Consider the following 24,937-nt stretch of genomic DNA (forward strand, 5'->3'; position numbering starts at 1 on the left):
TTTTTATGTTTAGGTTAACGGGTTAATGACCACCTTCTACTATATGGACTAGGAACTGACCCTGATGGCATTGCTACTATATTGGACCAGGAACTTACCCTGGTGGCATTGCCGCTATGATGGCGCTGTCTTGGACTAGGTACTGATCCTGATGGCATTGCTGCTATGTTGGACTAGGAACTGATCCTGATGGCATTGCCGCTATCTTGGACTAGGAACTAATCCTGATGGCATCGCCGCTATCTTGGAATTATGATGGCATATCAAAAATCAAAGTCTGTCAGTTGTTAAAATGGATAATTGGATACATTTTTTGTTATCATACCAATGATATTTGACATTCGAGACTAACGTCGCTCAGAATAAAGTTATTTTACGGACATTGTCATTATATTCATTTTTTATTATGTATTTATTTTTGAACAATTATACTGAGAACGACCAGCTCTTTATCTAAATCTTACATAATGTGTGTTAATGGATCTATAATAGTATTTTCATGGAACATCATACCCTATTAATATTTCAGATCATCAGTCAGCGATGGTACAGATACGTCAACAATATAAAGATGATTTTGATAAATTAAAGGTAAGAGCTAATGTTTATAGCCACAGTGGCTCAGTGAAGAAGACCTGGACTCACAAACCAGGATGTCTGAGTTTCAATCCCAGTGTTTAGGCTGAGATGGTTAGCCAGGAATTTTCAGTCTGGTTACGTCCCCTTGTCAATGGCACAGGATGGAGGGTCTGGGCAAGGAAAGTAGCATATAGTCGTCTACTTGTTGGCAAGCATGTAAAAGAATCTTTGACAGTTGGAATTCATTGAAGAAGAGGAGGAAATGTTGTCTAGGCAAAACTTCATTAGCTTGGTTCTTGCAGAAAAGTAAAAAATAAAAATGATATGAAATGCAAATGAAATGAAATGCAAATGAAATGAAATGGGGTTACATGTCCTACTGTTCTGTTCCGACTGGGCTAATGAAGACAGGCATCGCCATACAGTGTGCTATGAGGTAAATTTTACCTGCACAGCAGCGCTATGGTCTACTGTTATATTGAATTCCAACTGCCAAGGATCTTTTACATGCACACCAGGTGTACACAGGACCTTGGTTTTTTTGTCCCATCCGAACGACTAGACAGCTGTCCTTGTCTGGCCCCCTCGTCCAGCACCTCTGCCAAGGATGAACTTTCTCTGCCAACATCTGGAGTGAACCCTGAACCTCCAGGCCTTTCGAAACAGCATCCTGCACACTGAGCCACCATGACTCCTAGAAAAGTAGGAATTTAAACCCTAACCATTTTATCATCCCGTTAAGCGGGGACTGCTCCTTTAATCAGCATTTGTCCAACCTCATGGGTTTTTTCCAGGTCCTCCGGTTTCCTCCCACTGCTAAAGACCCATACGCGCAAGCGAATTATGGAAATAAAATTGAAACATATGTTAGTCCCGAAATGACCTAGTTTGTGTCGAGTGGACATTAAACACCCCCCTCTCTCTCTCTCTCTATTTCTGAAGAGAAATTTATTCCAGTATTCTCTCTCTCAATCAGTATTTGCTGATCTATGTATTAATTAGTAATTACATGAGAATAATTAATTATTATAAATTCAACATGGTGTATGGTTGTAATATCAGACTTATGAATATTACAATCAATTAACTCAGTGGTAAATAATTATAAGGCCAAAATTTTAGAAAATATGTTTCTGGGATATCCCTGTGGCACTTACAAAGATCCCCATGACCCATTTTTATTTCCAAAATTAAAAAATGGAAACAATCTATCTAAGTTACAGGAATTAACTCTATATAAAAACAATTTCATTGGATCTGGAAATGTACCTAACTGTAGGCTCATTTATCAAGTATACAATTGCAACCTCGATAAATGTTATTGACAGTCATAAATGAAACTGGATAATCATACATTCCTATAAACAACATGGTTAACCTGCGCGCGCTGTATCATAAAGCCTGTCATTGAGTCAACTGGCGTGGTTTTCATTCCATTGTTGTAAGTGACAAGGAGTAGGTTCACCTATCCAACCTCGTGGGTTTTCTCTGGGTCCTCCGGTTTCCTCTCACTTCTGTAGACCCCTATGCGCAAGCGAATTATTGAATTAAAATTAAACCTCATGTTAGTCCCAAAATGACCTATTTTGTGTCGAGTGGACGTTAAACACCATTTCTCTCTCTCACTTATGAGAAGTCATTTAGCCCAGTAGTGACCCTCTGATGAGAAAAAAAAAAATATCCGTATCGCATCCAATTTTTAGGAAAGATTGTCTTAAAACCAGAATAATTTTTTTATAAGGCCTAACAGAGAGGGAGAGAGAGACATTAACAAATATTTTTGCATATATACAGATATATAATACAGGCAATAGTAGTTGCATATATTAGATCAAATCAACACGGAATTCAGATAAAAGTTCACAGACATATGGATAGATGTTACAACATCTGTATTAGTATCAGCCGGACTGTTTCTTTGGAAAACATTACAACTACCAATGAAACAATTAATCACAGCGGACTATTTTTAATCTCAGCTCAAAACATTCTTGTTTCAAAACCTTGATCTGTAAATAATCAGTGAATATAACAACCAACAGTGCCTTAGAAACTGTTCTTCAGTGTATATTAACACGCTTTATAAATATTGTCATCATATCTCAGTAAATTGTTTTTATGTCATATAATAGTTGAACTGGAAAGAACATTATTTGATAATGACTAGAGAAGCCTAATCGAAACGTCGCTCGGTAATAGTCTGTGATTGTTTTCCATAGAATTGTGTGCTATGTATTTGATTATGACTACAGAATAACGACAGAATGACAGTTGAAACGTCGCTCAGTAATAGTCTGTGATTGTTTTCCATAGAATTGTGTCCTGTGGGGATACCTCAGGACAAAAAAATACCCAATTTTTAAAATTCTTGAGGTTTTAGAATATTTTAGGGCTAGTAAGAGTATCAGTTTGGATATATCAGTAGCTAGTGTTTAATAAATTCATAATAAATTAAAATACAATAATATGGGGAATGTTATTAAAAGAAAGAAAAGAAAAGGAGATAGGAAAAAACTTGTATCTCGTGAAAATGAGTTGGAACCACTTCAGGTAATTATTATCTTTCCTTTGAAAGAGAGGGGGAGAAATGGGGTTTAACGTCCACATGACATGAACTAGTTCATTTCGGGACTATTATATGGTTCAATTTTATTTCAATAATTCGCTTGTGTGTAGGGGTCTTTAGTAGTAGGAGGAAACTGAAGGACCGGAGAAAACCCACGAGGTTAGACAGGCGGCCCTACTCCTTGTTCTGTACAACCGGGGAATCAAAACCACACCAGTTGACTCAATGGCAGACCGTATGATCCAACCCCCTATCAATCCTTTGATCAGTTCTGACACCAATTCCAAAACTTATATCTGACAAGGAGTAAAGTCCACTGCCAACCCGGTGATCACGTGGCTAAGTGGGTAAGACGCTGGCTCGCTAGCCTGGAGGTTGGGTGTTCGATCCCTGCATTGGCCGAGAAAGTTCATCCAGATTTTCCGGCGTGGTTTCCCCTTGTCAGTGATGCAGGACTGAGGGCCTGACAAGGACAGCTGTCTAGTCTTTCAGATGAGACGAAAAACCGAGGTCACGTGTATACATTGGAATGCACGTAAAAGATCCCTTGGCAGTTGGAATTTAATATAAGAGTAGGCCGTAGCGTCGCTGCCCGGGCAAAATTTCCCTCATAGCACACTGTATGGCGCGTGCCCGTCTTCATTAGCCCAGTATAGGAGCAGAACAGTAGGACGTTAAACCCCATTTCATTTCATTTCATTTCCACTGCCAACCCTTGTGAGTTTTCTCCAGACCATTCAGTGTCCTCTACTGCTCAACGCCTAGCTCACATCCCGCTGTACGTGCTAGTAAACTTGTAAGTGAGACTTATTCGTTACTTGCATGTCTTCAGCAGACTGGCCGTAGAGACTTTTGGTTCTGTATATACAAATTTTTCAGCCGGTTTCTTGTGGCTGGTCTGCGAGCTACCAAACTCCAAGATGTGAGTGTCGGAACATGTACGGCGAATTGTGAGCTAGACTTTAGACCGCTCTCTTTCTCTCTGGGGGGGGGGGGGGGTTGGATGTCTGAATGGTTAGCACGTGCGCGCTTTATCATAAAGCCTATCATTGAGTCAACTGGCATGGTTTCGAATCCCGGTTGTACGTGACAAGAAGTAGGGTCGCCTGTCCAACCTCGTGGGTTTTCTCCGGGTCCTCCCTTTTCCTCCCACTGCTAAAAGACCCCTACGCGAAAGCGAATCATTGAAATAAAATTAAACCACATGTTAGTCCCGAAATGACCTAGTTTGTGTCCAGTGGATGTTAAATCCCATCTCTCTCTCTCTCTCTCTCTCTCTCTCTCTCCCTCCCTCCCTCCCTCCCTCTCTCTCTCTCTCTCTCTCCCTCTCTCTCTCCTGTTTAAATGATATATTTATATTTCAGGAAGAACATCAGTGTGAACTAGACAAGGTCAAGGACGATTACGTCAAGAAGATAAAAGAATGTACTGAAAGAATTTTACTGTTACAAAAAGAAGTTGAACATTATCAAGTTTTAGCGGGAATCGAAAAATTAACACAAAATGCATTATCTGAAGCGAATGCTGCAAGTCAAGAGGAAGGTCAAAGGTCATCACAAAATGGTTTCGCTGGATCAGAAGAAAGGAGAAACGAAAGAATGATTTATGTGACGGGAACACCGAATAATTCAGCCAGTTATAACGATCAATTGATTACGCCTGAGTGTGTGCGCGATGGATCAAGTTACCCAGCATTCACCTCCCCGGATGATTATCTATCCCCGTTACATCCACCACAAGAACTCGTTCCGACACCAAAGAAACAGAACTCTTGTAACGAGTTACCAGGCGGGCCGGTTGTATCTCCATTAGGAAATGTTGTTCATGCCCCACCCCCTCCCCCTGGAGCTCCTCCATTACCTGGTAATATGAACCCACCACCACCACCTCCTCCTCCCCCTCCAGGTATGGGTCCACCCCCACCCCCTCCACCGCCTCCTGGAATGGGGCCACCTGCTCCTCCCCCGTTACCTGGAATGGGTCCCCCACCTCCTCCTCCACCTCCTGGCAGTATCACTAAAACCAAAGGTAAGTTTAAAGGACAATATTGGTGCCAGTCATTATCACATATGTGATAGAGCTGGTTAAACATTAGTGAGCAGAAATTAGCCCGTAGACCCATTATCACTCGTCACATCAGTCAGTTATATAGAGAGATGACTTGTGTTTTCCTTTGGCATTCGTCACTTCCGATTCAGGAAACCTGTATTACTCAGCTATCGTAGCAATGATCTCTGTGTTAAAATTATATTTGGAATGTGTTTAACCAGCTCTATCACATATGTGATAATGACTGGCACCAATATTGTCCTTTAATAAATTGACAGATTGGAGTATAAAATTAAAATATTATATAAAGACTTGCTTTAAAATTTGATCTTTTAAGATTTATTAATGGTCAAAATTTGACTCTGTGAAATATCTTAAACATACATTGTGCAAGAGCTAAATCTGCCTATTTCAGGTCTTTCTTTAGGCCTGAAATGTTTTCTAAATTATTAATTAGACATTAATAGACATTAATAATTAACTTATCCAGACCATAATCAACTCTCGATGTGATCGCTAGCCTGTGATATTTACTGGATTAGGATCCAATTTGCTGCTCAACTTTCATTCATGATTTAATCATGAAATGAATAATCGAGACTATGGGTTTTTTTATCGTACCGACTTTGGTAATGATGATCGAGGCTAGGCCTTTACATTATCTAGTTTTTAACTATTATAGTGAGAACTGCCAGCTCTTTATCTAATCTCCCATAATGCTCCTTAACACTGTAACCCAGGTATCATTTAATCTTGTGTATCTAGCACTAATTTCTTTCACATTCAGAATCTGTAATATGTTTTAAATTTATGTATTTTGACTAGGACCATCAAAGCCTATGATTAGTCCAAAATCTCCGATGAAACCATTATTTTGGCAGAGGCTACAAGTTCATACTTTAAGACAGAGAGAAAAAAAGTAAGTTTTTATTGTAAAATATTTACATACACGTATTTTATAGTCTGCATGCCATGTACTCAGACCAGGAAATAAGGTTTTAGACATATCTGACAAAATGAAATAGTACCTGACATTTTCAACTTAGTGCTGGACATGTATTAATAATATCAGTAAAAAAGACCAATGACATTCATCAGAGGTTTTGTGTCTGACAAAGCCTGAATCTGTGCCTGACATTGTCTGTGACAGGTGCCTTATTTCCAGGGTTGCATGTACTGCAATTTCATCCCGATAATACAGTCTCATGATAAACCTATAATCAACTCTCTAGACTATCAAATTGAAATGAAATGGGGTTTAACGTCCTACTGTTCTGGTCCGACTGAGCTAATGAAGATGGGCATACGCCATACAGTGTGTTATGAAGGAAATTTTTGCCTAGGCAGCGGCACTATGGCCTACTCATATCGAATTCCAACTGCCAAGGGATCTTTTACGTATACGCCAATGAATACACGGGTCCTCAGTTTTTATCCCATCCAAACGACTAGACAGCTGTCCTTGTCAGGCCCTCCATCCTGTACCACTGACTAGGGGGGAACCACACTAGAAAATCTGGATGAAATTTCTCGGCCAATGCAGGGATCGAACACCCGACCTCCAGGCTAGCGAGCCAGCGTCTTACCCACTTAGCCACTGTGGCTCCTCTCTAGATTATCAGATATTAAATGAATTAGACCATCCACACCATTTAATGTTATTGTAGTATTGGTACTTGACAATTGAGACTAATTAGACCATCCACACTATTTAATGTTATTGTAGTAATGATACTCGACAATTGAGACTAATTAGGCTAAATCTTGTCAAAATTTCCAAGAGTTAAATTACATGTGTTAATTATTACAGATTAAGTGAGTTACAGTTATTTTGGGAAAAGGTTGAAGAACCGGTTGTTGATATGGATGAATTCGATTCCATGTTCTGTAAATTACCCATCGAACGGAAAACAAAAACATCGACCACTAAAAAGAAGGCAAAAACGAAAGAGGTAAGTAGTAAGCAACTATAAGATATAAAATTGATGAGAATTAATAAAACATACATTATAAAAGAGCTAAATCTACCTTCTTTAACCCTGAAATCGTATCTAAATTATTAATTAGACATTAATTAACTTATCCAGACCATAATCAACTCTCGATGTCATCACTAAGCTGCGAAGGCAGAAAATTTGGTCAGATTTGGGACTTCTATCAATAATAGAACAGCATAAACCCAGCATACTTTCTTCCATGAATTTTATATGAGATTTTATTAACTTATATTTGACATGTATATATTAGGATAGGCCTATTTCCGAGTTCTCCATCCATCTATTGCAAAATATGGATGTATCTTTCATGGCAACCTCTGGTGTGCCAGCTTTTATATATTTCTATTTGATATGTATATATTTCAGGTTGCCAAGGTGATAGATGCCAAGAGATCACAATCAGTAGGAATATTTCTATCCAGTCTCCGTCTGGAAATGGTGGATATAGAAAATGGTGAGTAATAAATAATTTAATTATTAAGTCTGCTTACTTTCATTTCCACCATACCCTTTGTAATCTTCTCCTTGTTGTAAGGGGTTGGGTGATTAAATGAGTGTGCGTTAAGATTCACCAGATCTGTCATTGACTCAAGTGGCATGGTTTCGATTCACAGCTTGTATGTGACAAGGAGTAGTGTCGCCTGTCCAACCTCATGGATTGTCTCCTGGACCTCGGGTCTCCGCCCACAGTTAAAGACCCTATTACGCGCAAGTCAATTATTGAAATAAAATTGAACCGTATGTCCCGAAATGACCACGTTTTTGCCGAGTGGACATTACACACGCTCTCTCTCTCTCTCTCCCTCTCTTCTTGTTCTTCTAGTGTTGACTCTCCTCCAATTAAGCCATCAGGCTCCATTAATTTCAGTAGGCCTAATATAAACAATAAACGTGGCATGCTTGTTCTTTGGACAATTGAGTAATGATTGACAGACATAGATTTTTGATCTAGGGTGGCTGTGGTGACGTCATACATGGTTCATTTCATTTCATTTTTATTCTCTTACAAACATTGTCTTTATTTTATTACACTTGTCAATCCGCATACTTGAGGGATATTTTTTCCATACAGCCAGGGCTGGGGTAATGGTAATCAAATGTAATCATTACATTTTTTAAGTAATGGCCATGTAATGAGTAATGGAAGATTTCAAAAGTAATGAGTAATGGAAATGTAATTAATTACATTCCAAAAATCGTGTAATGGTCAATTACATTTCAATTACTTTTCAATTACATTTTATGTCACATTTATGCCTGTATATTTTTAGAAATATTTTTTTGATAATTGATGTTTTACCGTAGTTATTGTTTTAGCTGTTTATTTATTGTCTTTGTTTAGCTATTCTGAATTTAGATACCTCTGTGATAGAACAAGAGAAGTTGAAATCTATTTACGATATGGTAAGTATAACCTTCTTTATACACTTTTATTATACCGGGGTTACAGTGTTAAGTCCCCTACACGCAAGCAAATTATTGAAATAAAATTAAAAACAATATGTTAGTCCCAAAATGACCTAGTTTTTTGTCGAGTGGACGTTAAACCCCATTTCTCTCTCTCTCTCTCTCTCTCTCTCTCTCTCTCTCTCTCTCTCTTTATTATAAGGTAAGTATAAACTTCTTTATATACTTTTATTATACCATAAATTATCACACAACGTACAAATACAACAACAGAATGTAGTAGCTAACTGAATACAAACAAGCCTAGACACAAGACATCTGTCACAGACTTCATCAAGTACAAATGAAGAGTCCAGGAGAAGAACGATCTAAGTCACATTTTTGACTTTTGCATAAAAGACAATGAACGAGAATGTTTAGCCCAAACAGAACAACGAGTGGGTTTAATTACAACTTCAAAATGATGTTTAATACAAATCATAATTACCAATACAACTGACTTCAACTTTTCAGGCAAATTAAGGTTAAATAAAGGGTATGATGGACTTGTATTTGTCCGGGAGACCATTTCAGAAGGGCCTTGGTTCGATGTGACAACGATCATTTTTACCTGAAATTGATTGTTCCACAGCAAGCTTATACAATTTGCTACCAGATGGCCCCATTATCTGAGGTTCGTTGAAAAAGTGACTTAGATCGTTCTTCCCCGGGGCTCTTCAAATATCACACAAGGTGCCTGTCATCACAGAGTTTGTCAGGCACAAATTATTTCATAATATATATATTATAATAAAAACATTGTGTAATAATTTGTGTGTATGGAGTAAAGTAAGATATTTGATGTTATTTATTATAGAGAGGAACAGAAGAAGAAATTAAAATGATTACCAAATATTTGAGTAAAAATCCTGATGTTCAGTTAGATAAACCAGATCAGTTAGTATAGAGTTATTTCCCTTTATCCACTTCTATACATTGTAAATGAAATATCTGCTCCGAACTGGGCTAATGAAGACGGGCATACGCCTTTCAGTGTGCTATGAGGGAAATTTTGCCCGGACAGCGGCACTACGGCCTACTCTTATATTGAATTCCAACTGTCAAGGGATCTTTTACGTGCAGGCCAATGTGTACACGGGACCTTGGTTTTCATCCTATCCGAATGACTAGACAACTGTCCTTGTCAAGCCCTCCGTCCTGTATAAATTGTATTGGAATCACATAATGAATAAATGTTAAGAACTGATATCACTCACAAAGATTGCTGGTAGAGGGAGTGACGAATGATACTTTGTGGGTGTAGAATATGAAATGTTGGCAGATTCCGTCGTGCAACGACTGGTAATCGTGGGAGACCAATTTCTGTTATTTCTTGTCAAAACTTCAAACATTCATAACTTCATTCAGAATAAAGTAATTTGACGACAATTTCAAAATATTAATTTTTCTTTATCTTTTTTTAAACTATTATAGCAAGAAAGACCAGCTCTTAACCTAAATGTTACATCATAACGAGTGAGGCTACCCAAAAAATGATTTCTGAAATTCTAAAGCTAGTGAATTGAAAATGGCACAAGTAGTTAGGAAATGAAATAAACAAGGAAAACTAACATTAAAAATAAAGAAAAAAAGTTGTTGCCAGGGTAACCCTTTTTTTTTGGAAAAAGTATCAAAAACGTAGGTACACCATATCTTTGGCACTAATAAAGATAAATGTCTCATTTTAGGGCTGCATATTCTTTAATGATAACTCCAAAACCAGACAGAGTTTTTCTCTACAATTTTTATAGTTTATTGGAAAGTGGTGTTTAATATTTTGTCTCTGGAGAAATATTTTGATAACTTTTGAAATATTAATGATAATTCAAATTGCTTTCTGTCTGATTCAGAGGTAGATATTTGTTTATATATCCTGCAAATTTAGTGAAGATATCTTAATTAGTTACAGAGATATAGTGTACCTACATTTTTCATAATTTTGTCCCAAATAATGTGTTACCCTGGCAACAACTTTTTTTTTTATGCTAGTTTTCCCTTGTTTATTACATTTCCTAACTACTTGTACTATTTTCAATTCAATAGCTTTAACATTTCAGAATAAAAATTTTCGTATAGCCTCCCACCTTAAGTAGCGAAGTTAGTCGAGGATTTTGTATTTTAGATTATTAACGAAGAGAATTTGATCGTATGTTTGGTTTATTCTAACAGTTTATTTAAATTCCTTCATTTACAGGTTTCTGTATGATCTAACCCTGGTACCAGATTTTGCCGAGAGAATTTTCTGTTTTATTTTTCAAAGTACATTCCAAGAGGAGATATCTGTGATAGATACAAAACTAAATAATTTGAAAATGACCTGTGAGGTAAGTCGTGCTATATTAAGAAAAAGATCTTTTTTATAAAAGGATGGTTGAATGGTTAGCACATGTGCGCACTATACCATAAGATCTGTCATTGAGTCAACTGGTGTGGTTTCGACTCCCCGCTTGTATCTGACAAGACATACTCCTCGCAGTGTTTCATTTGATTATACCTAATACCACTAAGCACTGCTTTAATGAAAGCAAATTTCTGTTCCAAATTATGACTGGTCAATGGTCCGATTAACAACCAATAGCTAACTGCGTTAGAAAAGCATTACGCTTAAAACAGAGCTCCAAATTGGACCAAATATGTTTACATAATGTTACGTCATGACTCACGATTTTATTATGCCCAATTAACCAGTGCAAATCACTGTTCCACTTGTTTCCTCCCACTGCTAAAGATCTCTACACGCAAGCAAACTATTGAAATAAAATTGAACCATATGTTTGTCCCGAAATGACCAAGTTTGTGTCGAGTGGACGACGTCCTCCCTAACCTCACGGGTTTCCACCCTGCTTTTAATTGATATGCATATCTAGCAGTTGTATGATCAGAGACTAATTATTTCGATTGACATTTGCTTATTGTCATTTTTTTATGATTTTCTATCTATATTGTGTACTCATAATCATTTATTTTTTTTGTACAAGCGCCACAGAACAGCTTTACAAGCTGGACCCTGGCACTATACAAGTTCAGTAAATTATTATTATTATTATTATTATTTTATTTTTTAGGAATTGATAGATGGTTTTGGAGTAAGAAGAATATTTGGTTTGATATTAACGTTTGGTAATTATATGAATGGAGGTTAGTGATATTGTTATTTATATTGTCAAATATAGCACTGATTACACTCTAGTTCTTTGGATGGGGTGATAAACCGAAGTCCCAGGTACACATTGGTCTGCACTTAAAACCATTATATGAATTATATGAATGGAGGTTAGTCATATAGTTATTTATAGCACTGATTACACTCATGTTATAATAAAAATACTCAAGGGTTTTACTATATATGTCTAGTCATTTGGATGGGACGATAAACCTAGGTCCTGTATACACAACCACGACAGTTGGAATTCGATATAAGAGTAGGCTGTAGTACTGCTGTACGGGAAAAATTTCCCTCATGGCACTACGTATGGCGTATACCCATTTTCATTAGCCCAGTAGGAGCAGAACAGTAGGACGTTAAACCCCATTTCAGTTCATTTCATTTATACTAACTTTGCTTGGGGGGTTGGATGGCTGAATGGTTAGCGTATCATAAAGTCTGTCATTGAGTCAACTGGCGTGGTTTCGAATCCCCGGTTGTACGTGGCAAGGAGTAGGGTCGCCTGTCCAACCTCGTGGGTTTTCTCCGGGTCCTCCGGTTTCCTCCCACTGCTAAAGACCCCTACGCGCAAGTGAATTATTGAAATAAAATTAAACCATATGTTAGTCCCGAAATGACCTAGTTTGTGTCGAGTGGACGTTAAACCCCATTTCTCCCTCTCTCTCTCTCTAACTTTGCTTGACCCGTTTTCATGAGAACAGTTGATGCAGGAAAGTAGGACGTTAAAATCCCATTTCATTTCTAATGTGTGTTTTATGTTTGTATCATTAGGTAGCAGAACTCGTGGTCAAGCAGATGGATTTGGTTTAGAAATTCTTCCCAAGATACGAGATGTGAAAGGCAAGGTGAGGTCCCGTATAGAATTATAAATAATTTATCACAGAACTATCAATAAATAATTTATCAAATGTATGTGAATTCCAACTTTTACTTATTATGAACAACTTGTGTTATGTTTATGTATTTCTTTGCTTCTGAAGACACTTAGAATTTGATAAATTGAGGCTCTCTGGGCAAGGAAGCCACGGTAGCTAAGTGGGTAAGACGCTGGCTGGCTAGGCTGGAGGTCGCGTGTTCAATCCCTGCATTGGCTGAGAAAGTTCAGTGGGATTTTCTAACTTGGTTTCCCCTTGTCAGTGGGTGCAGGATGGGGTCCTGACAAGTACAGCTGTCTAGTCATTCGGATGGGACAGGAAACTGAGGTCCCGTGTATACATTGGTGTGCACGTAAAAGATCCCTTGGCAGTTGGAATTCAATATAAGAGTAGGCCATAGTGGCGCTGCCCAGGCAAAATTTCCCTCATAGCACACTGTACGCCCATCTTCATTAGCCCAGTCGGAGCAGAATAGTTGGAAGTTAAACCCCATTTCATTTCATTCTGTCTGAGCTGGGAGCCACGGTGGCTAGGTGGTTAAGACGATGGCTCGATAGTCTGGAGGTCGGGTGTTCGATCCCTGCATTGGCCGAGAAAGTTCATCCTGATTTTCCGACGTGGTTTCCCCTTTGTCAGTGGTGCAGGACGGAGGGACTGACAAGGACAGCTGTCTAGTCCTTCGGATGAGACAGGAAACCGAGGTCCTGTGTATACATTGGTGTGCACGTAAAAGATCCCTTGGCAGTTGGAATTCGATATAAGAATAAGCCATAGTGCCGCAGCCGAGGCAAAATTTCCCTCATAGCACACTGTATGGTGTATGCCCAACTTCATTATCCCAGTCAGAGCAGAACAGTAGGACATTAAACCCCATTTCATCTCATTTCATTTCTGCCGGGCAAAGTTTCTCTCATAATACACTACATGTCGTATGCCCATCTCTATTAACTCAGTTAGTAAAGAGAAGTAGAATGTTAAATCCTATTTCACAGTCGTTGTTGTTTGTATTTTAGAGGAGAGCCAAAAAAAACTCCCCTCAACAGATTGAAAAAAAATCTCCCTTCAAATAGCTCTCCTAGTTTTGATAAGAAGAGTGATTTAGAAATTAAGGAGAGTGATCTGATATTAAGGAGAGTGTTTAGTTGTGTGCATGAAGATCAATAACTGCACGTTAGCGGGGTCATTCTTGGTTTCATAAATGATAATAAACCCCCCAGTACTTTGTAAAGGTGAGTGATTTTAAGTTTTAAGGAGAGGGAGAAAAACCTCCCCTCGGTCGACATTCAGGAGAGCGGCAGACGCTCGAAAGCGATCGCTCACCTTAAAAAAACAATAACTGATTTCATTTCTTCATGTCTGTCTATATATATTATCACAGGATAATCGTACGAGTTTACTTCAATATGTTGTATTAAAATATATCCAACGCTATGAACAAGAGGAAGCAGGATCAGAGAGAGTGAAACTTCCACTACCAGATCCTAGTGATATTAGTCAAGCTTCCTTAGTCAACTTTGAGGATATCAGAAAAGATCTGAAAAGAATTAAAAAGGATTTTGAATGTAAGTTGAAATCTGTTTACATTTTAAATGTGTGTACATTTTGAATGTAAGTTGAAATCTGTTTACATTTTCACATCGCACCACTTCGCAATATTGGCTAGAAATCCTAAATCTTTTTGTATCAGGAACTGATCTTGTGGGCGACGCTCTTTGAAAATGATTTTTCAGATTTTCTATGGCAGCTCTATTCATGCCAAATGTTCTTAAATTTAAATTGGTTACCGGTATTTAATTGAGGAAAAAAAAAACAATATATCTACCGACTCGGATTTAAAAAAAAGACCATGAAAATAAGATTCAGAAATCATATATAGGCAAGCCAGACAATGAACAAGACCTATATTTATTACATTTAATTTTGTTCAAATTATAATTCTTAACCTGGTATTACTTTTAATTTTTTTATTATTATTATTAAAGCTGCTGAAAAACGGGCTGAGAAAGTTTTACAATCCTCGGCTTCAAAAAATTGTCAAGAACCATTTCATAAAGTCATGTCTACATTCTTTATTAAAGGTGAGTTGTAGACGGAAATATGGGAATTTAGAACAGGGTTCCCTTTTTTGGGGGGATGGTTACTTGAGAGATGGGGATGCGGAGCAGTCTTTTCCATTGTACATAGAGAGAGAGAGAGAAATGGGGTTTAACGTCCACTCGACACAAACTAGGTCATTTCGGGACTAACGTATGGTTTAATTTTATTTACATAATTCGCTTGCGCGTAGGGGTCTTTAGCAGTGGGAGGAAACCGGAGGACCCGGAGAAAACTCACGAGGTTGGACAGGCGACCCTACTCCTTGCAACATACAACCGGGGATTCGAAACCACGCCAGTCGACTCAATGACAGACTTTATGATACAGCGCGCGCACGCTAACCATTCAGCCATCCAACCCCCCTCCATTGTACATAGTATAGTTTCGAATCTAGGCCTACATTTTTTGTTTTATTGTATATGTACAAACACTGTAATCCAGGTATCATCATTTAATCTTTTGTATCTAATTTCTTTTACATCCGCTAAATATCAGATCAGGGCCGTAATTAGCTCAGAGCAATGAGGGGGGGCAGGAAGTTTTCTCAGGGGTGCTGTTAAATTGATGGACAATGTATATCTATTTTTTTTTTAATGGTTGACAATTTTTTCACAGGATACAGTTTAAAGCTGACTGATTAATTTTCATAATAAGTGTCTAATTTCTTAACCACCTTTCAAACATTAATCATTATACATCAATAATCAATTGGGTTGTTATTTTTTAACGGTGATTGAAAAATTAAACGCCTGTAAATTGGACACTAATTATCAAACTTGAATGGTCAACTTTTATGAATTTTGAAACAAAGATATGATATTTAACGAATGTGAAAGAAATTAGCGCTAAATACACAAGATTAAATGATACCCAAGTTACAGTGAAAGATTCCTTGGAAAAATCATAAACTAGAATGAAATGTCTGTCATATTGGTTTAAGCTTTTCTTTTTGTCACATATATATATAAATTTTTCCCAATATATATTATGGGATGGGGGGTTGAATGGCTGAATGGTTAGCACGTGCGCGCTGTATCACAAAGTTTGTCATTGAGTCAACTGGCGTGGTTTCGATTCCCTGGTTGTATGTGACAAGGAGTAGGCCCGCCTATCCAACCTTGTGAGTTTTCTCCGGGTCCTCCGGTTTCCTCCCACTGCTGAAGACCCCTACACGCAAGTGAATTATATAAATAAAATTGAAGCATGTGTTAGTCCCGAAATGACCTAATTTGTGTCGAGTGGACGTTAAACCCCATTTCTCTCTATATATATATTATGGGATGAAAAAATGGGGTCCCATATTTACATTGTTGTGCACATAAAAGAACCCTTGACAGAATTTTATGAAGTATAGCTGGAGAGTCAATTTATCTCATTGCACTAGTCCACCTGTCTTCATTAGCCCAGTTGGTGCAGAAAAGTAGGATGTTAAACCCTACTTCATTATATTTCCTGTCTGCACGTTCTCTTTCCTGCCCATTTAACTGGGGAGCCACAATGGCTCAGTGAGTAAGATGCTGGCTCACTAGCCTGGAGGTTGTGGGTTTGCTCCCGATGCTGGCCGAGAAAGTTCATTGTGATTTTCCGACATGGTTTCCCCCCATGGCAGTGGTGCAGGATGGAGGGACTGACAAGAACAGCTGTCTAGTCATTCGGATGAGACAAAAAACCAAGGTCCTGTGTACACATTGGCGTGCACGTAAAAGATCCCTTGGCAGTTGGAATTCGATATAAGAGTAGGCTTAAGCGCCTCTGTTCGGACAAAATTTCCCTCATAGCAAACTGTATGTCGTATGCCTTTATTAGCCCAGTCGGAGCAGGACAGTAGGATGTTAAACTCCATTTCATTTCAATTTCCTGCCCATTTAACTGATATTTTGTGTATTTTTCTAGGTAAACAAGATATTTGGATGTAAATTGTCCCTACTGCAACCTGGTATATTCCCTGTGTTTCCTTTGCTACCTATCTATGTAATAACAGAACACAGTTTTTATGGGATACAATCACTAGTTTTATTCTAAAAGCACGACGTTTCGACAAGTATCCTCTTATCGTTATCAAGCACAAAAAATGAAACTTTTAGAATAAACTAGTGATTGTATCCCATAAAAACTGTGTTCTGTTAATTTGTTCCCCGATCGCTAAATGCCACTTAAAGAATATATCTATGTAATGTTTTATTGTATTTTCTAGGTAAACAAGACTGTAAAGAACTGGAAGATCTGATAGATGAAAGTTATAAAAAGTTAGTTCATTTTAGATTAACAATGTGTAATCCATTTCAATATCAGGGGTTTGGGTGACTGAATGATTAGCGTGTGTGCTCCTTATCATAAGGTCTGGCATGGTTTCGCTTCCCCGGTTGTACGTGACAAGGAGTAGGGTCGCCTGCCCAACCTCGTGGGTTTTCTTCGGGATCTCCGGATTCCTCCCACTGCTAAAGACACCTATGTGCAAGTGAATTATTGAAATAAAATTGAACCATCTTTCCTCCCACTACTAAAGACACCTATGTGTCGAGTGGCCGTTACACTTTATATTATTATTCTTAAAAATAATAGAAATATTATCGACAAATTAAAAACTTGTATCATTCACACATTACTGATGAAATCATTAGATCAACCTAGCCGACACCCATTCAGGTCAGCCCTGTTGGTACCCCCTTCAGATCAGCCTAGTGCAGTCCCCTTACAGATCAGTAGTGCAGCCCATTCAAATCAGCCCTGTTGGGACCCCCTTCAGATCATCCTAGTGCAGTCCCCTTTTAGATCAGTAATATAAACCCAGCTGCTCACCACTCTCCAATGATCCCAGTTGCATCCCAATCAAATCAGCCTAGCCAGGGTCCTTTCAAATCAGCCCAGCTGCCCACCTCCCTCCAATCAGTCAAGTTGTGTCCCTCTCAGATCAGCCTAGGCCCCCTCTCAGATCAGCCTAGGTCCCCTCTCATCAATTGAAGTGCCCAACCCCTCTGATCAGCACAACATCCATATAAAATTGAATTGAATTCAGTTAAAGGAAAATGTTATGGGTTTTTTTTTGTTTCAGATTTGAAGAAACTGTGATATATTTTTGTTTTTGTTTCAGATTTGAAGAAACTGTGATATATTTTTGTGTAAAACCTAAAAGTGGAGAAAAGGAAGTAACTGCTGGTTATTTTTTCTCGTTTTGGTCAAGTTTTTGTAAAGATTTTAAAGATTGTTGGAAAAAAGAACAACAAAAAATCATCAAAGAAAGGTACTTAACAAATTGTCCGTCTAGAAAATTAGAAATTTATAAAAATTACTAGCCTTATCTTATGGCGGCATTTATAATAATAAACTAGAACATTTGAGGAAGAACAATTAAATTAAACTACTGTACTTGCTTGAAAATGTTGAAGGGGAGTGGATGGCCGAATGGTTAGCACGTGCGCATTGTATCATAAGGTATGTCATTGAGTCAACTGGCATGGTTTTGATTTCCCGATTGTACATGACAAGGAGTAGGGTCGCCTGTCAAACCTTGTGGGTTTTCTCCGGGTCCTCCGGTTTTCTCCCACTCCCTCCCACTGTTAAAGACCTCCTATGCGCAAATGAATTATTGAAATAAAATTGAACCATATGTTAGTCCCAAAATGACCTAGTTTGTGATGAGTGGACATTAAACCTCATCTGTCTCTCTCTAGTGGACAAATACAATGTAAATAGCCCCATTAAATTTCTTTTAAAACACTGCTGGTGTATTTTTTCAGAATAAAAGAAGCCCAGAATCATGTAAAGAGATTGAAAGACGATAAGAAAGTTATTTTATCTCAGACCAGATCTAGGAAAGCAGGAGGACTGGTAAGTAACTGGAGGTCCCTTGTTCGATCCCGGTGTCATCTGGTTCCCCTTGCCTATGGTGTAGGACGGAGGGCCTGGCAAGGGACAATGAATAATCATTCGGATGGTACGAAAAACTGAGGTCCCATTTTTACATTGGCGTGCACATAAAAGAACCCTTAACTGTTGGAATTGGAAATAAGAGTAAGTCATAGTGCCGCAGTCCGGGAAAAATTTCCCTCATAGCACACTGCATGGCATGTGTCTGTCTTCATAAGTCCCATTTCATTTCAAGTAATGGTATTGTTTGAGTTCATTTGATCTAGTATATCGTGATATAAAATGACATGCATCACGGCTCTGTTTGATATCTTAAAAGAATTTCAAATGATCAATCTAATTAAAATACAAATTTATTTTTCGTTTCGTTTTTTTATAATTTCGATAGCCTAAACTACATGTAGATCTGACTAGTTGTACTGGGAGGTCGCGTCGGGTCGTACAAGTGGCTTTTGCGCTTATGCCGTCAGACATTGATTAATCAATCAGCGTTGACGTTTCTTGAGGGTTACCCACAGTTCCGTGCATCGCACGCCAAGAAGTCACCATAACAGATGGTTTCATTGGCTAATCCCTCACGCCATCCAGAACGCAGGTTATATAACAACTCTTCCAGATCCTAGTGTAACACAGAAAAATAAAACGAAATTTTGAACTGTAAAAAATGAAACGTAATAGGACACAGGATATAACGCAGATACTAGTGTAGTAAAGACAAGTAAAATGAAATTTTGAACTATAAAAAAACGAAACGAAATAGGATCTGTGTTTTAATCATATTGGTCAAATGACATACCATGTTAACCTACTTTTGATCATTTAACTGAAGAATGAAATGTCAATTTGTTGTTTTACAGAAAGACAGATTGGCTAAATCTGGAATGTTTTAAGAATCTGCTGTCTTTTAATGTAAGTATATACATTTGTTTAGTAGCTCTATGGTTCAAGGTCGCCTGTCCAACCTCATGCGTTTTCTCCGGGTCCTCCGGTTCCCCCCTGTCAAGTGGATGTTAAAACCCATCTCTCTCTCTCTCACTTGGTAGTTGGAATTCGATATAAGAGTAGGCCGTAGTGCCACTGTCCGGGCAAAATTTCCCACATAGCACACTGTATGGCTTATTCCTATCTTCATTATACCCAATTTCATTTCACTGGTTCATAATGCTCATTAACAAATGTGGTCTGTGTCATTTCTTGCCAGTGGTCTCATCAAATACTTATTTTACAATTCAAATATTCGTTATTTTAGAGTTTAACGTCCACTCGACACAAACTAGGTAATTTTGGGACTAACATATGGTTTAATTAAATTTCAATAACTTGCTTGCATGTAGGGGTCTTTGAATTAGCTGTAGGAAGAAACTGGGGGGACCCAGGTAAAACCGACGAGGTTGTGGAGGCAATCCTACTCCTTTTCACATACAGGCTTGGGATTGAAACCACGCAATGGCAGATTTTATGATCTCTGGGTCACCTAAGCTGTGATAAGGGCAAAAATGAAAATTAAGGGATAAAGTAGATAATGAGAGATGAAATATGGGGATGAAATAAAAACAGAGATAAAGAGAAGGGGCTAATTTAAGATAGATGTAAGATGGTTATTGAAGTGAAGGACCCGAAGAACCGGGTCTTATAATTATTCAAGGAAACTTAACTAAAATATTGCATGTTCATTGGTCGTGTTAACCACCCCGATTATAATAACAGGTTTACATCTATTAAAGATACATTAGTTAAGAGTTTAATAAAGAGTTGGCCATTCTTGCTATAATCATTCAAAAATTGATGATAAAAAAAGAAAATTTCAGTCAAATTACTTTATTCTGTATTCTAACGGAGTTGTCACTGTTGGAAGTTTGGACTAGAAAGAGACATCAATTGTCTCCTCACCGTCTAAGAGAATTACCGATCGTTTGATTGACAGACGATAACTCCACCCACAGTCTCTGGAAGGGATGTCAATCCAAGCTGTATCCAAGCCATCCGAGGTTCTACAGAGTTGATTTTCAGCTTGTTCTGTAAATAAATGTCTAATTAATAATTTGTATGACATCTGAAGCCTAAAGAAAGACTTGCAATAGGCAGATTTTGCTCTTAACTAATGTATGTTTAATAGTATCTTGTAGATTTGATATAATTCACACCCTGTTTTCTCATACATATATAGCAGTTTCCATTCTCTGTATAAATCAGATGTTTTAATTTATATTTTCAGGTATGTTGAAGTGTCTGAAAAGTTCTGTTTTATGCATTTTTATAGTCCATATTTAATAGATATTTACTAACTATATGTACATCTTATATATCTGATATATAATGTTATGCTAGGTTCACACTATCACGATTCGTGGCTTTAATCGTGGAGTAATTGTGATGATCCTATCAGATCTTATCATATATTGAGGTCAGTCGTAAAAATCGTTTTTAATTGTATTGAAACGTACCAGATTGTGGACTCAATAGGTACAATCCTATCGTAACACATCGCATGACAGTAGGAACCTAGCATAATAGAAATGTAACGCTTCTAATGTAATAACATGTATCCAGTAGGGGACACAGTATTTCTAGTTAGGGTTAGGGCTAGGGTGTCAATAGTGATCTGAATATAACATTGAAATTCATCCGCCGCAACACCCCGACCAACAAAAAGCACAATTTTAGATGAGGGGAATGCAGGCCCCTAGGGCCCCCATCTGTATCTGTCACTGCATGTATTAGTTAGGGTTGTACAAGTATACTTGCCGTAATACAATAAGCCACACATGTCATCTAGTGTAATGACAGGTGAATCCCCCTCTACAAATGTTTGTCCTTATATGGACATGTACATCTAATATTTAGATGTTATATATATGGTTGTTATATATACATGTATTAAAGTAGATAAAGTACAAGTACTTCTATATTTACGGTAGATAAATTAATAAAAAATATGTCCAGGTAAAAAATTCACCACTTTACTTCATTCTAACATACATTAAATCTTATAAACTAGCTGTCTTCCTTCTATAGGTGTCTTCATATTTTAAAGATACATTATGGGAGATTAGATAAAGATCTGGTAGTTCTCACTATAATAGTTCAAAACTACATAATGTAAAGGGAATTTGCTGAAATTTCATTCAAATTGATCCACAATGAAGCGGGAATTTACCGATTCAATTTTGGGCCTAGCCTCGATCATCATTACGGTACTCTACTAAAGTTGGTACGATAAAAAAAACATAGTCTCGATTATCCACTGTTTGATTTAATCAAAAGCAGCAGACCGGGTTTGAATCCAGTAAATATCGCAGACTAGCGATGGCATCGAGAGTTGATTATGGTCTGGATAAGTTAATTAATGTCTAATTAATAATTTAGATAACATTTCAGGCCTAAAGAAAGACCTGTAATCGGCAGATTTAGCTCTTGCATAATGTATGTTTAATAATGTATACAAAAATTTAAAATTGAACCATACATATATATGCATATAGATATACAACTATCTGGATTACACTCAGATCTTATATGGACATCTACACCTGTGTTCAAGTATGCCCAGGCTGACTTACATCACCTGACAGATTGACTTACATCACCTGACAGGTTGACTTGCATCACCTGACAATTTGACTTACATCACCTGACAATTTGACTTCCTCACAGTGACTTACAACTCCTGACGGTTTGACTTAAAACACCTGACAGTGACAATGTACCTCACATACAGATTTAGATTACTTTTCTTAATTTAATTGCGTTCACAAATCTAGACACTACCATAGATGGCCATATGGTTAGTGCTTTGTGTTATAAGGTCTGTGATTGAGTCAACTGGCAAGGTTTCGATGTCCCGGTTGTGCGTGACAAGGAGTAGGGTCACCTGTCCAACCTCGTGGGTTTCTCCGGGTCCACCAGTTTCCTCCCACTGCTAAAGAACCTCACACTAACTATATCCAAGGAGCATAAAAAATCTTAATCAGGCTCTAATATTTGTATCTTTTCCAGAATTATATTTATTATTTTTATATAGTTATATGTTTACAACATTCCCCCAATATTAAAATCAAACTATGTTTATTTACATTCAAACTGTTGTTTTGTTTGGGATTTCTCATCTTAAAGAAGAAAAATACCCTTGACTTACTGTAAAATATAATGTTGAGTAAGATCAAAAGATATTGTTGACTTGCATTAAAATATAATGCTGACTTAAGTTAAGGTTAAAATGTAATGTTGATTTAAGGTAAAATGTAATTTTGACTGTAAAAATTTAAGGTAAAATGTAATTTTGACTGTAAAAATGTAATGTTGATTTAAGGTCAAATGTAATTTTGACTAGAAATGTAATGTTGATTTCAGTTAAAATATAATTTTTACTGTAATCAAAAAATATTACTAACTAAAGTTTTTGTAGAAGCCAAAATGCGATTTTGACTCCTGGTAGAATTAAATGCGGAATAAGACCAGAAAATAATTTGGACTGCAGTCACAAAAAATATAACGTTGACTTAAACTGATGTTCTGGGGGATCGGGTATTAGTAATGATGAAACAAAGTTAGCTGTTCACCACATTATTTACATCGACTATGAATTGGGGATCACGTGGCTAAGTGGGTAAGACGCTGGCTTGCTAGCCCGAAGGTTGGGTGTTCGATCCCTGCATTGGCTGAGAAAGTTCATCCAGATTTTCCAGCGTGGTTTCCCCTTGTCAGTGATGCAGGATGGAGGACCTGACAAGGACAGCTGTCTAGTCTTTCGGATGGGATGAAAAACCAAGGTCCTGTGTACACATTGGCATGCATGTAAAAAGATCCCTTGGAAGTTGGAATTCGATATAAGAGTAGGCCGTAGTGCCGATGCCCGGGCAAAATTTCCCTCATAGCACACTGTATGGTGTATGCCCTTCTTCATTAGCCCAGGTTAGGAACAGAACTGTAGGACGTTAAACCCCATTTCATTTCATTTAATACCTGGAATTTTTCATTTTTGAAAATAATCAAAATGGTCACCCTTTTCATCAATAAACATTCCTTAATGTATTCACATGTTCAATGTAGGTCTGGAAATATTGTCGGTTGATCATAACAAAATGTCAGGAAATAATTATGTTGTACCTGGCGTTTGTAACTTTGTCATGGACATTTAGTATAAACATCAATAAAATTACTGAGACAATGACAGACTACCATATAATTATACCGGACAAAGTTTGATTTTCTGCCCGACATTATTTCTAGCCCAGGGGCCTGTTTCACGAAATTTTAACTAAGATAAAATCCAAATTTTAGTAATTTGATTGGATAATATTAGATTGATTTTAGTGCTTAGCCAATCAAAATTAAAGTATCTACTAAAATTTGGATTTAATCCTTAGTTAAGATTTTGAGAAACAGGGCCTTGGAGCAAAGGTTGTGTCCAAAGGTTGTTTCGTATGATCTTTAGTTATTTTAAAATATAGATCTTCAATTGTTTAAATATACAATGTTATTATGTAGTAAATTATATATATATATATAACTGCTTGTATTTATTTTATAGTTATTATGTTTTATACTGTAAATAAATACATATACAGCACAGATTAACACAGGTTATCTTAGTCTGTTTATACAACACCGTACGGGTTATCTTAGTCTGTTTATACAACACCGTACCGGTTATCCTAGACTGTGTATACATATACAAAACAAGTTATCCTAGACTGTTTATACATATACAACACAGATGATCCTAGACTGTATATACATATACAAAACAGGCTATCCTAGACTGTATATACATATACAAAACATGTTATACATGTTTATACATATATAACACAAGTTATCCTAGACTGTTTATACATATACAACACAAGTTATCCTAGGCTGTATATACATATATAACGCAAGTTATCCTAGACTGTATATACATATATAACACAAGTTATCCTAGACTGTATATACATAATTATACAACACAAGTTGTCCTAGACTGTATATACATATACAACACAAGTTATCCTAGACTGTTTATACATATACAACACAAGTTATCCTAGACTGTATACACATATATAACACAAGTTATCCTAGACTGTATATACATAATTATACAACACAAGTTGTCCTAGACTGTATATACATATACAACACAAGTTATCCTAGACTGTTTATACAACACCAGTTATCCTAGACTGTATATAAAACAGGTTATCCTAGACTGTTTATACATATATAACACAGGTTATCCTAGACTGTATATACATATATAACACATGTTATCCTAGACTGTATATACACATATATAACACAAGTTATCGTT

General features: G+C 37.2%; 1 protein-coding gene across 4 annotated transcripts in view; it reads left to right on the forward strand.

The window, feature by feature from the left end:
• LOC126822426 (formin-2) overlaps positions 1-24,215 on the forward strand; it is a 44,548-nt gene extending 20,333 nt beyond the window's left edge. For 3 of the 4 annotated variants that reach the window (XM_056101509.1, XM_056101510.1, XM_056101511.1), the window contains 17 exons: positions 530-591; positions 4,510-5,173; positions 6,020-6,113; positions 7,005-7,146; positions 7,558-7,645; positions 8,534-8,595; positions 9,455-9,534; positions 10,832-10,961; positions 11,703-11,775; positions 12,575-12,648; positions 14,057-14,240; positions 14,661-14,756; positions 16,970-17,021; positions 17,867-18,016; positions 18,513-18,603; positions 19,500-19,551; positions 20,858-24,215. In XM_056101509.1, coding sequence (XP_055957484.1) covers positions 530-591; positions 4,510-5,173; positions 6,020-6,113; positions 7,005-7,146; positions 7,558-7,645; positions 8,534-8,595; positions 9,455-9,534; positions 10,832-10,961; positions 11,703-11,775; positions 12,575-12,648; positions 14,057-14,240; positions 14,661-14,756; positions 16,970-17,021; positions 17,867-18,016; positions 18,513-18,603; positions 19,500-19,532 — 2,075 coding nt within the window. In that variant the 3' untranslated portion in view covers positions 19,533-19,551; positions 20,858-24,215. Of the gene's footprint in view, positions 1-529; positions 592-4,509; positions 5,456-6,019; positions 6,114-7,004; positions 7,147-7,557; positions 7,646-8,533; positions 8,596-9,454; positions 9,535-10,831; positions 10,962-11,702; positions 11,776-12,574; positions 12,649-14,056; positions 14,241-14,660; positions 14,757-16,969; positions 17,022-17,866; positions 18,017-18,512; positions 18,604-19,499; positions 19,552-20,857 lie in introns of those variants that run through there. The other variant, XM_050551331.2, reaches the window with a different exon arrangement.
• Positions 24,216-24,937: the final 722 nt, after the last annotated feature.

Source organism: Patella vulgata, chromosome 5 (assembly GCF_932274485.2).
Source record: "Patella vulgata chromosome 5, xgPatVulg1.2, whole genome shotgun sequence".
NCBI lineage: Eukaryota > Metazoa > Mollusca > Gastropoda > Patellidae > Patella > Patella vulgata.